Source organism: Bufo gargarizans, chromosome 7, assembly GCF_014858855.1.
Source record: "Bufo gargarizans isolate SCDJY-AF-19 chromosome 7, ASM1485885v1, whole genome shotgun sequence".
In the NCBI taxonomy this organism is placed as follows: Eukaryota; Metazoa; Chordata; class Amphibia; order Anura; family Bufonidae; genus Bufo; species Bufo gargarizans.
The window spans coordinates 31,752,852-31,775,328 of NC_058086.1; the positions used below are offsets into that span (position 1 = coordinate 31,752,852).

The 22,477-nt window shown below is 41.3% G+C and overlaps 1 protein-coding gene across 1 annotated transcript in view; it reads left to right on the top strand.

The window, feature by feature from the left end:
- Positions 1 to 22,477, top strand: part of TRABD2B (TraB domain containing 2B) — a 267,881-nt gene that overhangs the window by 176,163 nt on the left and 69,241 nt on the right. The window contains exon 5 of the mRNA XM_044302192.1: positions 15,773 to 15,863. Coding sequence (XP_044158127.1) covers positions 15,773 to 15,863 — 91 coding nt within the window. The remainder of the gene's footprint in view (positions 1 to 15,772; positions 15,864 to 22,477) is intronic.

The window sequence follows — 22,477 nt, forward strand, 5'->3', positions numbered from 1 at the left end:
CACCATTTACGGTTGCATACAATGTAGAAGGAAGTGGGGTAAAAAAATTCAAAATGGGAAGGAATTGGAAAACAATGTAATTTATGTTTCTTTTGTTTTTTTTATGGTGTTCACTACACAGTAAAATTGACCTGTTTCCTTTATTCTCCGGGTCAGTACGATTAGAACTTGCATTTTAATACTGGGGAAAAAAATAAAACCTTGAAAAAATGTGTTTTTCCATCATAATATTTTGACCCTTAACTTTTTTGTAAATATGTGTATGGAGCTGTGTGAAGGCTCATGTGGGGCGATCTCATGTGGGGCGATCTTTACTCTTCATGATACCATTTTGAAATGTGTGTGACTTTTTGATCACTGTTTGTAAAAAATGTTGGCGAGTTGAAGTGACAAAAAATGCAGTGTTTTTTCTGCAATTCGCCATACGGGATTAATATAGTTATATTTTATTAGAACAGGTGTTTTCACACTCGGCGATGCCCATGATGTAAATTTATTGGTTATGTATTTTTATTTTGTAGAAAGGAAGTGGTCTGAATTTGAACTTTTAAATTTTTTGTATTTTTATATTTAAAAAAATGAAGATAAGCTTGTCGGGGCAGCTGGTAACATCCCCTTCCTTGGCATGCCCCTTTTAGGGAAGGTGGCGAGGACGGCAAAAAAAATCAGACAGATGCGACAAGTTTTTACAAAGTTGCAAACACATAGGGGGCAATTTACAAAAAGATATACGCCACTTTTGTGGCAGAATATGCAACTTCTTCCCCACTCATGCCAGGTCTAAAAAAAGGGGGTGGGGATGGGCCGACAGGCCCGTCTCAATCATTATTTTCGACTCCCGGTTTAGGTGTAGAAACTGGTCTAAACGTAATACAGCTGGGAAGCTATTTTACATTTAGAATTGGCAGTGAATACACCGAAGTTATGTAGGACCCTAAAGAGAGAGTGGACCCCCTCCATTGACTGAGATTATCCTAATAGTATATATAGGAATGGGTTTTCTAAATGGGACAACCCCTTTAAACCAAAGTTAAGCATAACTTTACTACTGTATTTTTTTACTGTTTTTACTTTTTTTTATATTTATACTAGTCCGGGCTTGGGGGAAATTCCTTGTATTAATGATCTGTGTCAGATGTCAGAAGTTAGGCATACTTTTTTTTCACATTTCACACAGATGTAAAAGAAATCGCTTCTATACTGTGACTAAACTTTGCCGAAACAAAAGCTACTGTGCTAAAGACCTGTCACTCGTTGGGTGCGTGAACTGGTATTCAAAAGGCACCACAACCTGCTTTTTATGTTTCTCCTTTGTAACTGTCTCATGTAGATACTAGGAGTTGAATAGATGAAATATTTTCTCGATATGGCTTTTTAGAAGTTGGGAATGGAACAAGTGATGATCATGGCGGCCATTTGGGTGATGATCATGGCGGCCATTTTGAAGTCAGACATTTTGAATCCAACTTTTATTTTTTCAATAGGAAGAGGGTCTTGTGACACATTAAACTTATTGGGAATTTCACAAGAAAAACAATGGTGTGCTTGGTTTTAGCGTAACTTTATTCTTTCATAAGTTATTTACAAGTTTCTGACCACTTATAAAATGTCTTCAATGTGCTGCCCATTGTGTTGGATTGTCAATGCAACCCTCTTCTCCCACTCATCACACACTGATAGCAACACCGCAGGAGAAATGCTAGCACATCCTGCTAGATGCTTGCAGTATCCGTAGTTTCAGGAGCTGCACATCTCGTATCCTCACAGCATAGACAATTGCCTTCAGATGACCCCAAAGATAAGAGTCTAAGGGGGTCAGATCGGGAGACCTTGGGGGCCATTCAACTGGCCCACGATGACCAATCCAGTTTCCAGGAAACTGTTCATCTAGGAATGCTCGGACCTGACACCCATAATGTGCTGGTGCACCATCTTGCTGGAAAAACGTGCCAGCTTCAGTGCATAAAGAGGGAAACACATCATCATGTAGCAATTTTGCATATCCAGTGGCTTTGAGGTTTTCATTGATGAAGAATGGCCCCACTATCTTTGTACCCCATATACCACACCATACCATCAATTTTTTGGTTCCAACAGTCTTGGAGGGATCTATCCTATGTGGATTAGTGTCAGACCAATAGCGGTGTTTTTTTTTGTTAACTTCACCATTCACATAAAAGTTTGCCTAATCACTGAACAAAATCTGCGTAAACTGAGGGTCCTGTTCCAATTTTTGTTTTGCCCATTCTGCAAATTCAGTGCGCCGATCTGGGTCATCCTCGTTGAGATGCTGCAGTAGCTGGAGTTTGTAAGGGTGCCATTTGTGAGTAGCTAATATCCGCTGAAGGGATGTTCGACTAATGCCACTCTCCAGTGACATGCGGCGAGTGCTACGCTGTGGGCTCTTGCTGAATGAAGCTAGGACAGCCACTGATGTTTCTTCATTAGTGACAGATTTCATGCGTCCACATTTTGGCAAATCTAACACTGAACCAGTTTCACGAAACTTAGCAAGCAGTTTGCTAACTGTAGCATGGGAGATGGGTGGTCTCGTAGGCTGTCTTGCATTGAAATCTGCTGCAATGACCCAGTTACTGCGTTCACCAGACATCAACACAATTTCTATCCGCTCTGCACGTGTTAACCTCGGCGACATGTCAATGGCTGTAAACAAAGAGAAACTTGTAAATAACTCATAAAAGAATAAAGTTATGTTAAAACCAAGCACACCATTGTTTTTCTTGTGAAATTCCCAATAAGTTTGATGTATCACATTACCCTCTTCCTATTGAAAAAACAAAAGTTGGATTCAAAATGGCCGACTTCAAAATGGCCGCCATGGTCACCACCCATCTTTAAAAGTTTCCCTCCTCACATATACTAATGTGCCACAAACAGGAAGTTAATATCACCAACCATTCCCATTTTATTAAGGTGTATCCATATAAATGGCCCACCCTGTACAAGGAATGTGTTTGCAAATATGCATAAGCCACCCACTTTCAATCCCACAAAAACAGAATGGTTGAGTGGAATACCCAACAAACAAGGCTTTCCCTCAGTTGGGTATACTTGTTCGGTATCTGAGTTTCCTGACCAAGTTTGTGTAGTTTGTTTGCACCCCAGCCTCCCAGGACCTAAAGCACATGACCCTCCAGGCCCCTTTCACCCTAACTGCAATCTAGGAGGGCCCCCTGCAGGGATGTGAGTCTAAGATGCCATCCCCCATGCCCCGACCATTTGTTTAATGTCCCACCAACTAAATCCTCATTTGAAGGACATGTTTAAACTCTACCCTTTATCTGAACAAATGCACCCATATACAGAGAACACCCAATTTTTTGCAAATATGCATACGCCTGTCCATGCACCAATTCCAAGCATACAAAAACAGAATAGTTGGGTGGTATGACCAAAAATCAAGGCTTTCCCTCAGTTAGGCACAATTGTTTAGTGTCTAAATACCCTGTCCAAGACTGTATGGATTGTTAACACCCCTGTCTCCCAGGCCCTTAAACACATGGCCTGATAGGGCCTTTCCACTCTAACTACGCTCTTGAAGGTCTCCATGGAGGATTTGATTCTAAGATCCCTTCCCTCAGTTACCCAGAATTATTTCATGTCTTCTAAGTATTCAAAAAATATTCATCATCACAAGCCAATAACAAAGTAGTAAAATAACCTAAAAATGTCCTAGCATCATGCCATCTACTTCATCATCTATCTATAGCAGAGCTGTCCACTGATGAACCCCATTGTCTGCGTTGTGTGTGGGCTCTCATACAGGGCCAGACCATGGGCCCATCTTTCTTCTTATTTGCTAGTATGACTGTGAGCATGATATGATGGAAGCCAGTTCTAGATGAGGACATCTTCTACAAAATGAAATATTCTCACTTATGTAAAAAATCACGTAACCATGTTTGAACCAGTCCTCTTGATTTCCTCTAACAACTTAGAGTAGGACAAATACTGACCTATAAAATGAAGACATTCTGAGCCCTACTCCGAGGTTAATCTGTTTAACCCATATGTTGCTGAGGGATGTGAAAAGCATGAACTAGACCCCCAAGAACAGAAGATGAAACAGCTTGTCTGCGGACACTATCTGTATAGGAGGCTTCTTCCAGCCTTCACATTTTCATGGTGACTATGAACATGCAACTCACCTTTGAACTCAAAATTGGTGAACCAAGAGACCTTTCCCTGACACTGGCGACCCACCTCCCTAACAGACCCTGTAATTTGCTGAAACAGTTCGAGCTGACTTGTTCCTTTGTCTCCTGAAGCTGCTTGGCTGTCGGGATGTTTGTGTATCTCCACACATAGGCCCAGTTTTCCAACAGGAATCTGTGCCTTTCATTTCACACACTGGTAATGATTTTTTTCCCCCTCTTCTCCTTTTTGATGTTTTGGAGCTAATTGCCCTCCATGAAAAGTGTTTTGTTTCCTGCCTAGACTTGGCTGTGAGAAGCCTCTCTTCCAAACGCCAAAGGGCTTATATAACTCACAGGGATACTCGGCCAAAATACATGAAATTTTAGATTTTTTTAAAAATATTTTTATTCTTTGAATGTCACCTTTTCATCCTTAGGCAATATCAACCAATTGTCTAGCAGGTATGTGACATCAGTTAAAAATAATTTGCCAAGTTTCTCAATCATGTGAATGTTATTTTTTGAAATATTACATTAGATAAGAATGTAATCACTGTATTCCTAAGTTTATCAACTTTTTGTCTGCATTTCTTTGGCAGTAGAATTTGTTTTGTGTTTGAGCAGCAGAACTTTCTGGAATAGCTTCAGTGCAATAATGTACATGTGTTTTTTCTTCGTGGACATGGATAATGCTCAGGGAAAAATTAATTTTGACTTCTGTAGTTCCAGAATATTTCACAGCAAGATTGTCCTCATATCAGACCTTGTCCCCAGTGATGCTCACAATCTAAATTTCATATCTAAAACATAAACTCGGGAAACCAATTAACATTTAGTATGTGTTTTTGAAATGTGGGAAGAACCTCATGCCAACACTATGCTCTCCATACAGAGTTTGTCCTTGGTCAGAATTGAACCCAGGGTCTCACATGCAGTGCACATCCATGAACAAGTGAACACTCATGTGTCTTTAATAAAAAGCGAGGAATAAGACAGAAACCTTGAGTTTCAGCTTATGCCTTCTGAGGAAATCCAGCAGCCACATTCTTTTTCACCACAACACCTGCCTACTGTAGAGTCATGACAACACATACACATTAGATGGTTGGCCAGTCTAATGTGTATAAGCAACCTAAAGGGCCATTTCATGGTTTTAATATTGATGACCTTTCTTCAGGATAGGCCATCAAAACCTGATCAGCAGTAGTCCAACAACCAGCACTCCCACAATAAGCTGCTTCAAAGCAGCTGCATAACTGGAAGTTGGCACTGGAACTACACAGCTCCATCCATCATATAATGGTTGGAGCTGGCAACTGCAGTGCTTTTCCCATTGAGGTGAACGGGAGCAGTGCTGATGCTGAATCAACTGATCGATGGGGTTGTGGGCTGTCAGATCCGCACCTATCAGACATTGATGGTTTATCCTCAGACCATTAATAGTAAACTTCTGGAATGTCCATTTAAGTCAACACGGATTGACGGGGTGGATTTTTCCTATGACCATTAATAGTAGACTTCTGGAATACCCCTTTAAGCCACCATTGCATCATCCAACCCCTTGTTATTTTTTCACCATATATTAGAACAGTCTGGCCTCTCCCCATTGATATCACATGCTAAGCATACATGTGTACAGTGGGATCATTGGCCAACATCTAGCCAAGGCTTGGGTACAATCCATTTAGATTAAATGTCAAAAGGGTGTAAAAAATGAAAATCAAATATCATATAGCCTCATGCACATGGTTGTATTACAGATCCAGTTTACAGCCTTAAGAGGGCATAAGCCACCTACTTTATTTCTGTTAGATTCCATATAGATTCCATAAATGTGGCATGCACTGTCGGACTCCTTGTGAATGGAAGTACCAATGGGCTTAGCTATAGGGGAAGCAGCTGCTTTGGGACCTAAACTCAAAAGGGGCCCATACAGGGGAAGAACTAAAAAATTTTATTGTCTGAACCCCCTCAACTGTATTATACAATGACATTATATACAGTGTCACTGTAGGAAACGGATGAAGCGGCTGCCAGGCCTTGTCTAAGAGATTGATCTTGACTAGCCACAGGAACTGGGGTTGAATGGGAGGAAAGGGTTGCAAGAAGTTTTGGACGGGGGCCCTTTCAAAAATTTGCTGTGGGGCCCAGTCATTTCTAGATATGCCACTGAAAGTACTGTATGCTCCTATAGAAGCATTGTCTCTAGGGAGGACGATTACGGTACACATGGGGTCCCACAAAGCCTGCATAGAAATGCTTGGTCGCCGTAAAGCTCTGTACCAGTGTGCATGATCCCTAAGTGCTTTGGAAATGCTTGTCCAGTGGGCCCTGATCTACTGAATAGCCCATTGGCTTTTTTTAAGGGTAGAAAAGCTGACACCGATTACATTCAGGTTTTCAAAAATATAAGGGCTATCCCTATCATTAATTTCCTTAAGTATCTATGAACCATGTTTTTTTTTTTTTTTTCCAGGCCCACCATATTGATGACCTCCCTTGAATGGTAGTGGAGCTGCAGCGCCCCAGCTCAGCCACAACAAAGTATATGGAGCCTTCTGATTTTTTGCTCCATCCACCGTATAGTGCCAAAAACAGCTGATCGGGGGGGGGGGGGGGTCTGGTGTTCAATTCCCTTCCTCCCCGATTTAATATTGATGACCTATCCTGTGTTACTGGTTATCAATATCACCAAGCTGAGAAGCCCCTTCAAATTGTTCATTTCGCTTACTCAATACTCTACTCAAATCTGCTTGACTTTTTTTTTTTTTTTTATTGAAAATATTTGCTTTACCCTGTGTTGCCCTATTTCAAATCACATATCTGCATTGAATTTAATTTAAAAACAAGGAAAAAAAAAATACTATAAATGTAAAATTGAAGTTAACTTATTTCAGGGTAACATTTCTAGTGCACATTTAGCAGAGTCTACCTTTCCTTAAGTGTAGGAACCAAATCCTTAAGTAAACTGTGTTTTACAAAAAGCTTGTTTTAATAGCTGAGGATACTGAAACGCAGAAGAGCCCTCGTAGGAAAATGTTGTGTATGCAGCCGACCATTTACCGGTTCCTTACTTTCCTTTCCACTAATATTTATATAAGAATGCGGAGGATTTCTGCAGAATGTTGAGGTTGGAGCAGACACAACGGAATAATGTTGAGTTATTATCAGGTAGGTTTTGTAGACCCTCGGATAATAATGCATCATTCCTGTACGTTCTCAACATTTATTTGACGTGAATGTGACTAACCCATTGTATGATTGAGAAACGTCTTTACATTTTATTCTATTGAATTGTTAACGTAGGCTTAAAGGGGTTGTCCAAGATCTATATATCAATGGCCTATCCTCAGAATAAGTCATCAATATCTGATCATTGCTGTCTGACTCCTGACACCCTTGCCGATCAACTATTTGAAAAGGCCAGTGACATCACGTACATTGGTAACATGGCCTAAGTCTAACTCACTCCCGAATATATGCCGGCTTGTGTGTGTAGTATTTTTTTTTTTCATCTGAAAGCCAGCATATATGCCGGATAGTGACTGCATCAGAGTGCCAGAGTTCACAACTCAGATGTGAACCCGGTCTTCTGGCCAGGGTGAAAACTGCAGGATTTTAGGATTTGTTTGAAATGAACTGTAGAAGTTTAACATAAAAACTTGATTTCACTCCTTGGTTACCTCCACCATACATGTAGTCAGGGTTTTAAACTGACCAGTCATTATTTGATTGGACATTTCCTGTAATTTCCTGTGTGAAAGTGGAAACCAGCGGGGACCCGGTAAAAATCTGAATGGCAGCGATGAGGTATCGGTGAATTGAGTATTGCTTCTTTTATTGTATTTTTTTTTAAACTCATTCTGACACTTTTACAAAATAAAAATCCCAGATGACAACCCCTTTAACCACATGACCAGCCTATTGTGGGCTGACCCAGCATTTTTCTTCCATTTTTCATCGTCACCTTCCAAAAGCTATAACTTTTTAATCTTCTGTCTATGTAGCTGTACGAGGGCTTGTTTTTTGCTGGACAAGTTGTCATTTTTAATGGTGCTATTTTGGGGTACACAACTTTCTGATTAACTTGCCACTGAGTTTTTATGTTATAAATTTAGCGGTGTTCATTTTTTAGCATAAATATAATATCTTTATTCTCTGGGTCAGTACGATTACAGCGATACCAAATACATATATTATTTTTTTACGTTTTACTACTTTTGTGCAATAATTTTTTTAAATGAAAAAAATCTTTTTGAAGGACCCATAACTTTTTTTATTTTTCTTTCTATTGAGTTGTGTAGAGGCTTGATTTTTGCAGAAAGATTTGTAGCTTTCATTGGTCTCATTTTGGGGTAAATAACTTTTTGATCGTTTAAGTTTTTTCGGTGGGGACTAAGAATAAATGAGCATTTCTGGCATTTTGTTCTGTTTTTATTTTACGGCATTTACATGATAATTGTGTAGTGTGGGTCATTGCAGACCCGGTCATACTAAACATGTGAGGGAGATTTTATTTTTGCAATATTTGAAAAGAGTATTTTCAATGGAAAAAAAAGTGTATCTTTAAACTGGAATTTTTTTAATTTAACATATTTTTTTGTAACTTTTTTTTAATATTCCCACAAGGGGGCTACGTGACAACAGGTCAAAATTTTGATTGCTTTTAAAATACAATGCACTATCCCTATAGTTCATTGCATTTTAATGTTAGTGCTATACTGACATTGATCAGCAGGCTGCGCCAGAGAGGCACAGCCTGCTGGAGAAGTGGAGACCACTCAAGGCAGGCATGGGGACTACACCAGGTACCAGCCTGCCTATACACACATCGGCACCCTGCAATCGCATTTGTGGGGTGCCGATGGGAGATAGAGGAAGTCCACTCCTTCTGTCCCCACTTACATGCAGTGGGTGCCATTGCTCAAGGCATGTAAGGGGTTAAACAACCTGGATATGCACTAGATTTTGAACTGGATTTTTATTGTATTGTATGTCTTACTTACACTCCCCTTATAGGCTCTTAAAACATGTTTCACCTGTAATGTACAGTATATCGCACATGCAAGTATCACATTTGTGTCCAAGGCAGTAAGGTTTACATATCAATACAGCTATATGCAGTAAACTCCTATATGCAGAGACGAGACTTTGATCACATTGCATTGGCCTAATCAGAAACAGATTACTCCAAGAATATTTAGGGATTTTTGCAATTCTGAATCTGAGTTTATGATTTAAAAAGACGTCTTACAATACCCTGTACTTACTGATCAAGGAGAGGCATTCCACCAAAGGACTTTGATGATAAGTCTCCAATCTTAAAAACCAAATGTGATCTGTGTAGCAGAAGGAATTGACTTTCCACATCTGGTCAAATAACTATGGAAGTTTCACCCGTAAGAGCAATCTACATGATTCAGATGACATCCTATCGACACATGATTAAAGATGACCGTAGATTTAAAGAGGACTTGCACTTGCTAAAACCTTTTAAGGTACCTAACTCCAGCAGTTCTACCCCCCTGAGTAATCTGCAGGATTTTTTTTTCCATTTGACCCTTCCCCACATTCCCAAATTTTAAGGGCTGGAAGGTTTGATGCCCAATATTCAAATGAGCCACGTATAGAGGGCACCAAGTGGAATTCCTGGTAAACTCAAAGAAATGGGCAAGAGTAAAGATCTCAGGGACTTTGACAAGGCCCAAATTGTGATGGTTGAATGACTGGGTCAGAGCGTCTCCAAAATGACTTGTGGGGTCTTGCCAGTATGTAGTGGTTAGTGCCTTCCAAAGATGGTCGAAGGATGGGCAATTGGTAAACCAGTAGCATTTTCATGGGCGTCCAAGGCTCATAAATGCATGAAGCCTTAGCATTCATGTGGATGTGACACATACCAGCTATCTAATCATTGTAAGGACCAAGCACCCCCCTTATGTCAGCGGCATTCCCTCATGACAGTGGCCTCTTTCAGACTTATAATATGCCTGTTGAACTGCAAACATAGTTCAGGGACAGTTTGAGGAACATGGCAAGGAATTCAAACTATTGGGGTGACTTCCAAATTTCCCAAATCACAATCCAATTGAGTATCTGTAGGATCTGATGTAAAATCAAGTCCGAACCTTCGAGGTCATGCCTCACAACTTACAGGACTAAGAAGATATTCTGCTAACTTTTGAAACCATATAGCATAGGACACCTTCAAAGGACTTTTGGAGCGCATGCCAAAGCAATTGGAGTTGTGTTGGTGGCAGCAGTGGGGTCTATATAATATCAGGCAAGTGATTTTAAAGGGGTTGTCTGAGTTCTTTTTTTTGTTTTGTTCTTTATATGTTTCTAACTAGGCAAATGTAAGGACTTTGCAATTCACTTACTTTATCTCCAGTTGCTGCTTTTTCAGGTTTCACTGAGGCACTGAGGGTCACATGACCTGTGATGTCAGCTTCTCTCCCTGCTCTGACGATGTTTCATGTACAAGGTACAAGCCTAAGAGATCAGATATGAGTCTGTACATGAGATGTCACTGTGCTGGCCACCCCATGCCCCCCCTGCACTGCCGTCTTCTGCAGTCTGCTCTCTCCCTGGATTCTTATCCCCTTCAGCTGCACAGACTCAGGGCTGAAGGCTTTACTGAGTAGCTGCAGGCAGTGAGGAGACAAATGCTGGGCACAAGATGCTGACAGAGGAGTTCTGCAGAGCATTGCATAAGAACAGGTAGGGGGAAGATCCTGTGTGTATCAGCAGTGTCATTATACAGCTGGGACTTGTAGTTCTACACATACAACATGCTGCTGAGTCTCCCAGCAGGCAGACATGTCACTCAGGGCACCACGTGTATTCACTCCCTTTGCAGAGCAGGGGGAGGGGCAGAGAGTGTTGTTATTGCAGGTAAAAAAGGGCCAGAAGAGAACCAGGGAAATTAGGAAATAGATATTTTTTCCTCAAAAACTTGCTTAGCTTAGTTATATATTGCTACCCATCAGATTTATGGTGCTATGTATATTTTTTTCATAACTCTAACAACCCCTTTAATGTTATGGCTGAATAGTATATAAAAATATAGATAGATAGATAGATAGATAGATAGATAGATAGATAGATAGTCCACATAGTATAGGAATGTTCAGAAAGGTAATCCATGAACTCTCAACACTTTATTATCAATTCTATCCGTGAGAAAATGAGAAGGAACTTAAGTGTGACCTGGTATTCTTTCATTGGCACCAGATTGTTAAGAGTCTGCCAAGCTTCCCTCTGATAAGACATGTAACACTTTCACAGAGCTGTTTCTTTTCAACAGGGGCTCTTTTCAGAAAAGCCATCACTTTTTTTTTTTGTGCCCGGTGATACTGTTCCACTTGTGGCGGATAATGTTGAAACTTGGCTCTCAGAAATGTCATATAGATGAGGAAACACTGTAAGGTCAGGAGGACAGGAGGTACTGGCCAAGAAACATCAGTGAAGGCTAAAATGGCACCTTCTTCTTACATAGCAAAATTATAACTTATAATTTACTAGACTGTTACAGACCTATACATGTTCCAGGGATGCTATATTATCCACTAGAATCAATGCTGCTAAAAAGGGTTTGGTTAATTTTAACGAGGAACCTCAAATAATGTGGAATCCAAAGTGATGTGCAATGGGAACTTACAGTGAGCCATGAAAAATGGCCTAGTAGATACCAGCACAAGCAGTTCCTTATATTAGAGCTTAGACACAAGGCTAGACGAGAATAGAGGGGAGTGCCCACAAAAGTATGAAATAAGTGATGCATCAATTCATAAGCCCTCTCCAAAACAGAAATACTATCAAACTGTTCCCAAACCCTCTAAACCAGAAGGACTTACAAGAGTCAGGGACCACTGGCTTCCCATCTTTGAAACCTAAGGTAAGCCCATCTGTGTTTTAGTATTTACAGAAGCTGTCTATCAAACACACTTTGCAAAGTGTAGAGATGACTATACACTTTCAGTAGGCCTTTCAATACAACTTGGCAGGCAGTTATTTCTAATAAATGACCCATATTATTATTATTATTATACATACCCATACACATGAATCCTCAGTGTTTTCAATGGGGGAAAGATAATAAACCACTGTCTAACAATTTTACCAAATGTTGGATGGTCCCACCAAAATCGGCAGGTTTATGGTCAACTTTTTTTTGTCTTCTACAGAAGGATCTGGGCTACAAGGGCTGAGAAACTTGAAAGCCAACCCTCATCCTTTTTTAAGAACCAATGTTGAAAGTTTCAAAACCTTGGAAACTGATGCACAACCTAACTCAGTGTCTTCTGTGGATCTCAGAGGGTAGCGTTTCTCCTTGTGGGAGCACCGGAAGTGGCATAGTTAGTCTTGAAAACCAGGAAGTGCTCAGTGGGGAAAAGGATATGCAGATTAACTGTCTGTCATGTCACCTTGTGAAGGTAGCTACACTTTGGTCAATTTCCAACCATTTACCAGGTTCTCTACCATGATTTTAACCCTGTGCGAAGAGTCTTTTCCAAAAGGAGAAGAGGTCCCGTCTGCAGACAGCTGTCTCTGAGATCTTGACCATCATTGGTAAAGAGTAGGCTTGACTGACTAGATTAGAGACTTTTGATGTACTGTAGGTAGGAGAAACTGTGCCTTCTTGAAGAGAGTGCCAGTACTGGCATAGGCAGTCTTATAGACCACAGAGTGCTCCCTTGGAAACTGGATATGCAGATTAGCTCTCTTCCAAGAGAAAGAAAGCTGCTTCTGTAGTGAAGAAGAAACAATTTAGTGATCATAAGAACAACACCATCCAGCCATGAACACTTTTAGATCTACAATGTAGTATTGAGATTGCCTATCAGTTCTGGACTTTGCTATGTAGTAACATGCACAAGAAAACCATTGGTCGAATAAGATGATGTTCTTCTGATCTCTACAGAGACAACAAAGTCAACAATTAGTGGACAATTGGGGGCTCATCAGAATCAACTATATGGTTCTTCATGGTAAATGCTGTTAGCTAGGACACTTAAAATGCAGACCAAACTTATCTAGAGAAGAGATCCCTCTGATTTCTGCAGTATGAGCGGTACATGTTGGGAAAATCCTCATATAATTATGTCACACGACAGGAAGAGATAAACATTAATTGAGGATGTGACGGTTGTACACCTGGTTTTGAAAGGGTTACCAGTCGTAGCTGCATGATTACACATCAGTGAAACTCTCCCTGGGGTGTGCATGCATGTGCACTAGCGTGCACGCTACAGCTGTTCCTCTCACATTTGCAATACGTTCCCAAGGCAGGAGACACACTGACCTGAGTTTTCACCATCTGTCACAATAAATTAGGATAATAGCATTGTGTCTTTTATGTTTTATTACATGGAGGACGAAGAGGGGGAGGCAGTGAGAAAACTGCTCAGCAACTGAACACCTAACCTGTAATAATTAATAATTATAAGATAGCCATCTCAAGGTAACCAGTAAAGTGACGCTCTCAGATTACTGGAAAAAGTATTAAGCAGAGTGTTTAATACTAATGATCTATCCTCAGGATAAGTCATCAGTATGTGATCGCTGGAGGTCCAACTCGCTTTGGTGAGCACTACAGCCTCCTTGCAGCTTGCCAAGCACATGGCACCATCCATTGGCTTGTGGCTGTAAATGGTATTGCAGCTCAGACCCATTTACCTCGACAGGTCATGTGAGCGGCACTCCGTTTTTCAAGCAGCATATCTGCGGACCCTCACCAGATACTGATTACCTATCCTGAGGATAGGCCATCAGTGTTAAACACTCCGACGGCCCCTTAAAATACTAAATGTAGCCAAGATGTGAACGTAATTTCGCTGATCCAAATGTGCAAGACAGAGCCATACTTGAGAGTCTATACAGCGACATAAGGGTCTTGTGTGCCGCCATGCAATGCTCAGCCGATTGCTGTGTGCTACAAAAAAGGCCCATGAAAGTACAGTAAGGCCCCGGGCACATCTAGCGGTATCTTGTTACTACTCCATATGTTGCAGAGCCATAATTCTGCCATGGACATTTTCCTGATTGACACTGTTTAACCAAAATGGTAAAAAATAAATTAAAAAAATTGAGTTTTTTGTGATAAACAAGTTTATATTATAGAATTATCACAAAATACTTTTGTATCTGGAGGAGGGAAGGCTCTAGATCAGGGATCAGCAACCTCAGGTACTTCAGCTGTTCTTAAATTGCAATGCCCAGAATTCCCCCTTTCACTTCTGTGGGAGTTACAAGAACAGCCAAGTATGTGTACATGCTGGGAGTTGTAGTTGTAGTCACAGCAGCTGGAGTGCCGAAAGTTGCTGATCCCTTCTCTAGATGTGTGTGGCTGTTAGGTGACAAAGTCCTGGTCAACCCTGCTCTGCTCCAGTCTCAACCAAGTACAGAACATGTTTGCCTAGCGGATATAAGCTAAGGTTTGATTAGGTTAGACATTGCACGCCATTTTCACATACCCTTGCTGTGGGATTCTGATGCTGTGGACCATCGTCTTATGACAGCCAAAAAAAGCACCTCTTAGGTCTCATGGACACGAACATATTTTCTTTCCGTGTCCATTCCGGGTTTTTTTGCAGACTGTATATGGAACCATTCATTTCAATAGGTCCGCAAAAAAAACGGAAGGTACTACCTGGGCATTCCGTTCCGCAAAAAAATAGAATATGTCCTATTATTGTCCACATTACAGACAAGGATAGGACTGTTTTATTAGGGGCCAGCTGTTCCGTTCCGTATGTCATCCGTATTTTTTGTGGATCCATTTTTTTTGCGGACCGCAAACTACATACGGTCGTGTGCATGAGTCCGATACCTATTCCTTCTAACCTCCCATGCACATGCATGTGTTCTCAATAGGGAGAGGAGAATAAGCTGATGCCTGATACCTCTGGTAGCAGATGATCTCCCGTGAGAACAAAAGGATTAGGCATGTTGAAATTCACCTACCCGATCCTTTTTTCTCTAGAGTTTGGATACCTTCATTCACTTTTGGCTACTCTCAAATTCACAGCACAGCCGTCCAGCAGGCTGTTTCAGCATAGAATTCTGGGAATCAGCCGTACAAAAACCATTGCGTGCAGCGTTTTTTGTCCGGCCAAATAATGACATATTTGCCAGATCTCCGCCCGACCCCATTATAGTCAACGGGGCCAGCAGGCATTCTGGTAACATCCGGAAATGCTGAATCCAGGGAACTCCAGCATACTGTTCTCTGCTGGAATAGCCTGCCGGAGAGCTGTGCCGCAAATGTGAAACTAGACTTAGATGGTTGCCTCCAAAACTGATGGGCTTGGACAGAAATCATCTAGCTGTCTTGATACTACAACTCCCAGCATGCATACTCCGTGCTGCTCTTCTCAGAACTCTCATTGAAATGAATGGAGCATACTGGGAATAGTAGTTTCACAACACCTGGAGTGCAGAAGGTTGCTAACCCCTGATCAAATCTGTATGGCCACCTTTAATCTGGAGGACTCAGCACGTGCATGTGTTCCTTCCTTCATTTGTTCATCTGCTCTGGTTTTAGTGGCTATAATTTCCAGTAGGCTGCGCATTATTTTGCATTGCACATGTTAATGGCATTTGTCTTACGTTCATAGGTCATTTCCTGGGAAATAATACCGTGATTGATGTTCTGAAGCAAGTAGGATATGAGGTTGAACACACACCTGCAGGACAAAGCTTTACAAAGTAAGATTATTCTGGATTTTGTACCCTCATGCTATTATTTTTGAACATGTGCATTTTATAGCTGTCACTTGTGGCTTTTCCCACCCAGGATTAAAATACCAAGGAAGCCTCCACCAGTGGCCAACTAGCTGAAAGGGCTGGCCAGTGCTAAGGATATTGCAAAACTTTCTGAGACTGCCCCATTCATCTGAACAGGGACTGCAGTAATCCAGAAAACCAAAAGAACCTCATTGATGAATAGAACTGATTTTCAGTCCCAGGAGTTTCTGCAACAAATCTTAATATATATTGATAAGGAGCTGATACTGCAGCAGGTTAGGGTTGAAGAAGCTTTAATACATGGTTTTAATATTTTGAGGCAATGGTCAATAAGTTGTCACAATAACCTCCTCTTGAATGTTCTTCTTTAAGATCCATAGTTCCTACTTTTGACTCAAATGTCTCCATTCCTGGAAGTGACTGGTTCATATTGTTTCCAATGTGTATATAATGTCATGATTTTTTTGCAACTTAATCCTATTATAAGTCTCCATTTTTAGAATTATGGGTCATTGATTGAATATTAAAAAAAGTTTTGGAAGGTTGACCTTTCCCACAACAAACCATAAGGATCTTTTTCAATGGATGCCTTTCACACAGTATTTATATATTTTTTTCACATTAGTGGTTACCTTAATTTTTTAAAGGGTTTCCCTAAATTGAAATCTGCAGTCTTCTTTCCTTCATTTATGTTAAGACCACTTGATATTCCGTATGCAACCTGCTCCTAGTTTCAGACTCATGTACAGTAGTTGTTAGAGATGAGCAAAGTTTTGAAAGATTCGATTCGGCAGCTTCACCAAACTTTGACAATAAATTTGATTTGTCATTAATTATTTTGTCACAAATCACTTTGCATTGTATGGAGCGGGCGGAATGACGGGGAACAGCAATCACGTCGCCCCCCCCCCCCCCATCATTTAACCCTTCAGATGCTCAGGGGTTAATTTGATGTTAAAAAAATAAATAAAAATAAACTCACTTCATCCACTTAATCGCGGAGAGGCCGCCCGCTCCCGTCTCGATTGAAAAAATACCGTCACTGCATGGTTACGACACTGGGCGCGCCCCTCAGCTATTTTGTTTTTAAAGAGCAGAATGGAGAATTAAATGAGTTCTTTAATTAGTTTCTATGGGTAACAAAGTTTCTTAAAGAGGTTACTCCATGATTAATGTGAAAATGAAAATCAGACATCATATAGGAAATGACAATCACAAGGCTAGAACCAGCCCTGTACCTCACATGGATACAGAGATCTCCCCATTCATTCCTCTAACAGTTCATAGACGTGTCCTTTCACGGGGGGGGGGGGGGGGTCCTTTCTGCTGCAGCTCCCTACCAATCACCGTTTAGGAGCGTCCTTTCTCCCTGTAATGCTCACAGCTTCTACCAGTAGGTCCAGCAGGTGTCAGTTGAAGGATGGAACTGAGAATTTGCCACCACCTGATAGATAGTATTTAGATGGACACAGAAATAAGGAAAAGAACAACCAGCAGGTGGCGCCATGCAGATAGATTTACTAATCTATACGAAAAATGTAATTACATGCAATTACAAAAGTATTCAGATCCAGATGCTAGAATATTTTTCATAGGACAACCCCTTTAAATGTCCCCAATTGTATTTGTCTGACCTTCCCCATGAATGATACTGCAAGAAATTTGATGGATTTCACATGAATTTACTGTACTCTTTTGTCACATTGCTGGTGGTCTTGCCGCAGAAGTGTCTGCCTCCGTATCCATAAGTCATAAAATTTAATTTTAGTACAGACAACGTTTTGGATGAGAATTCCACCATTGGCACAAAAATCTTGTAATATCACTTTGAAACGACTACTTAGAAGGAGAACATAGTTTATGTTCAAAACCACTGCAGTATAATAAAACCACTCAGTCTGGAGACATGAAGTGGAACAAGTTTTCAAAAAGAAAGAATTGACAAAAATGGAGTCTCTTCAAGGGCAATACCATGATTTATGCCATGATCTGGATTAGTTAATAAAAGTAGAATATCATTTTTTTTGCAACACCAAGTAGGGCAATAGCTATAGGCGATGGAGAGGTAGTATCTGCATACAGGCCATTGTGCCTGAGGAGATCCTAAGGCCTCTCTGTCAAAACCTTGATATAATAAATTGCACATGGTCGGTGGGAGCCTATCATGGATTTTGCCTTAGGGCCCAGAAGCACTTTTGCACCTAATATATGTCTAAGTATTGAAAGATTTTGTATATTTTCAACTTTTTTAGCGAAGAGAATGTTTAACTGATCGTCCTACACAATTCAAAGTCAGTGAATGCTTGCTGCTTCAACTAAAGAACAACCACATCCCTTAGTCTCTGACTTCTGTAGGTCCATTCAGCCCATTCAGCCAATCAACACCTATAGTCATGATTATACTTTGATCTGCCCAGTCGCAACTTTGTATACTAATCTTGAAGACTACTCTTATTCAGTAAACTATGTCAAGAAGGTCCAGTGAAGATGTGGTATGAAAGGGGTTGTACAAGATTAGAAAACCATAGCTACTTTTTACCCCAAAACAGTGCCAAACTAGTCCACAGGTTGTGTGTGATATGGCAGCTCAATCTTATTCACTTCATTGGAGTTGAAATGCAGTGACCAAAATAATCCATGGCACTGTTTCTGAGGATCCTCTGGTAGACTCAGGCCCTGATACCATAGAGAGCCCAAAGGTCCAGGAGAAAAAAAAAAACATTTGGCTTCCTTTGGAGCCAATCCATGGCCACTATGGTCTATTTCTTTGATTAAAAACCTATTAGACATTATTGATGATATAGCGGTTGGGCCTCAAGAATAAATTCCTCTAATGGGTCCAACACTGAAAAAGATATGATTTTCCAATCCAGCACAACCCTTCTAATGGGGTATGCATGTTCTAGTAGTCTTTTAATCTAGTTTCTGATAGCAGGGGATGTCCAGTAATCTGTGCATCCATAAATCTTCAGCCCCTGTCTTCTCTACTCTGGTATTTCAGTGCACCCAAAAATTTGCAATACTCAGGCTACCACACTTAAAATGAGATCAAAAAGCAGATCAAAGAAGTACAATTAGCCTTAGTATGGTCAAGGAGACCTATGAAACCCCCTGGCAACTGCGACTGGTGCAACTCCTATAGTTACGCCATTCATCCTACTCTTGAACCAGTAGCAAAGGGTGCCTTTCCTACTTTTGCTACCACTTTGTGGTAGAAATTACAATATGTCACAGTGATAGGAGCCCTCCTTGTTGATGACATATCCGACTGGCTTTATTTGACCCGAGACGACTCCTTTGAGTTACGACAAGTTAGTGCAGTACATTCCAGAAAATGAGAATAAGTTATGTTAACAAGTCATGTGGTTGATATCTGTGATGCGTACTTAAAATTTAATCGTACACATTAGAGATACAGTATTACAGTATAGTGGTCAAACCCAGTGGGTGCAGATGACCATCTAATGTGTAACGGGGCATGAAGATGTCAGCGGGAGAAGAAGGATTGGGCTGTTGGATTTCAAAATTACCGATCAATTTGATTTTGAGGAAATAAGCCACCGGCAAAGTTATTTGTCTGTGGTGTTTGTCAGGCTCCCGACTGAAAGCACATGCACTCATGGCCAGGCATGGCAGTGTACTGTATAAGGAGGATGGGAGAGATAGCCAACAGGTATTTCATGTGTATGGTCACTCTAAGGCCTGCGGGTTGTACTGAACCAAAGGATTGATTGAATTATACATACCATACTTAGTGGGGCGTGAGGGTCAACTTGGTCTTTATTATTGTACTGTACATGTATCCTTATGCTTTCCTGCTACTGTATTGGGGTTATACTCTGGTATAATAATTGTATATGTCTTTATTCCAGATTGGTTACTTGTATTCTACTACATGGTTAACATGGACAATGTAATTTTGGGTCTTGGCGGTCATGTCTTCTAATTTTATTTTTTCATTCTATGTTAGGCACCTCTTGTAAAGGGAGTTATTTTCCATTGAAAAATTAAGTTTGAAATAGTAAAAGAATATTTTCTGACCACATGTTATTTTCCAGATTCCATCGCTCTATACTTCTTTTTTTATTTTTTTTTAATCGGCCAATATTGCCAAAAGTAGAGCTATGAAAGTAAGTAAGTCTAGCCAATGTTTCGGCTGACTTCTTGAACCTGAAACAATCCCCTCTGATAGCGCATACCCTGGTGTCTGATTCCAGCTATTTAAAAGCGAGCTATTGATTTTGGAAACGGATCATGGCTTTAGATTTAACAAGTCAGCATTGTATACTTGTGATCTAGTGTTGATAAAGCACCAAAGTGCTCGGGTGCTCGAGTAGAACACTTTGGGATGCTCGGGTGCTCTACAGAGCACCGGAGCACAATGGAAGTCAATGGGAGAACCAAAGCATTAAACCAGGCACCCCGTGCTCTGAAGAGGGGAGGGCGTCTGGTTCACATGAAAAGGTCAGAAATTGATAGAAACATCACTGAAAAGGTTCTGGAACAGCATGGGAAGGATGTCTGGATGCATCTTGGACTCCCAGGTCACTGCTGGGAATGATGTTGTCCGAGTTGAACGCCAATTTTACAGACTGATATGCACAAAACCGAAGAAAAAAAAATCGACTTTAGTGGAAAAGTTTTTAGGAAACATTCTTTCCTGTATATTTACTTGTATAAAAAGTGGAAGTGACAAAAATTACAAGGAAGAGGCACTCCGATACAACCTGTATATCACATAAAGGAGGGCCTCATTCACATTGTGGTACAATTGTTCAGGTAGTGGGACTCCGACACTCATAAAGCCTATGCACTAAGTGAATGGGCTGCCAAAAATTACAAGGAATCGGCACTCCAATACACCCTTTATTACACAAAAAAGGAGGGCATCATACACACCCTTTAAAAATTATGATTGCTGGCCTGCTGGTGACCCTCTAAAACATTAGGGGCGAGGGACTGCTGATGATCTGACCATCTAAAGCATTAGGGGTGAGGGTCTGCTGATAAGCTTGCCATATAAAACATTAGGGGTGAGGTTCTGCTGATAAGCTTGCCATATAAAACATTAGGGGTGAGGGCCTGCTGCTGAGCTGACCATCGAAAAAATTATGGTTGAGGGCCTGCTGCTGAGCTGCCCCTTTAAAACATTAGGAGCGAGGGCAGCCTAATAAGCATGTTGATATGATAAAGGAGGAGGAAGAGAAGGACGAGTAAAGGAAGATCGACCAACCATATACCCTTTTTTGTGGTGGAAGGGCTGCATGGGAATACAGTGTATTCAATACACCATAAAAGCCACATTTAAAGTTCCTTTATGTTCAGCCGCTTTCCTCTGGTGAGTAGATAAGTCAGGAGCAATCCAGGCCTTGTTCATTTTTATAAGAGTCAACCTGTCAGCATTTCCAGTTGACAGGCGGATGCGCTATTCAGTTATTACGCCCCCAGCAGCACTAAATACCCAATCTGACAAAACGCTAGTGGCAGGGCAGGCCAGCACCTCCAAGGCGTAGAGCGCCAGTTCGTGCCACGTTTCTAGCTTGAACACCCAATAGTTGTAAGGCACTGAGGGATTATTGAGGATGCAGACAAGGTCTGCCATGTACTCCTTCAGCATCTTCCAAAATGTTTCCTCCTTGTGACAGTAGGCCGCGTATCAGGGTGAGGGTGCTGTCGGGGTGTCACGAAACTGTCCCAGGCCTTGGAGATTGTTGCCCTGCCTCTGTTGGAACTGCTGTGTGTTCCCCTTCGTCTCCCCTCCTCGGTTGCCCAAGGAACTACGTACTCTGCTGCCAGCGTTGTCAGCTGGAAATGTTTGGAGCAATTTTTCCACAAGGACCTTCTGGTATTGCACCATTTTGCTAGTCCTCTCCACCACAGGAATGAGAGATGAGAAGTTCTCTTTGTTGTGGGGGTCGAGAAGGGTGAACAACCAGTAATTGGTGTTGGCCAAAATGCATATAACGCGAGGGTCACGGGAAAGGAAGCATAACATAAAGTCAGCCATGTGTGCCAGAGTCCCAACAGACAAGACTTCGCTGTCCTCATCAGGAAGATGACTCTCAATCTCCTCATCCTCTTCCTTCTCTTCAGCCCATCCACGCTGAACAGATAAATAAACCTGCTGTGGGTACTACCCTCTGTAGCGGAGGCAACCGTTTCCTGCTCCTCCTCCACCTCATCATCCAATTTGCGCTGAGAAGATGAACGGAGGGTGGTCTGGCTATCACCCTGTGTACTGTCTTCCCCCATTTTAACCTCTTCAACATGCAAAGTGTCCTCCTTTATTGTCAGCAGCGAGTGTTTCAGTAGACACAGAAGTGGGATGGTTACACTGACAATAGCGGCATTGACGCTCACCATCTGTGTTGAACAGTTGCGGGCCTGTTTGGTGTGGCCAGCCTTCTACCTTTTTCCACCCCACTGCCTCTTCTATCCTGTTGCGGTGCTGTGAATCAACCCTGCCTAACAAAAAAATAAAATTTAATTCCCTACACTATCTGTCCCTTCTACAGCACAGCTCTCCCTGACTAAGACTGGCCGAAACCATGTGTCATCGGGTGCTTTATAGTACC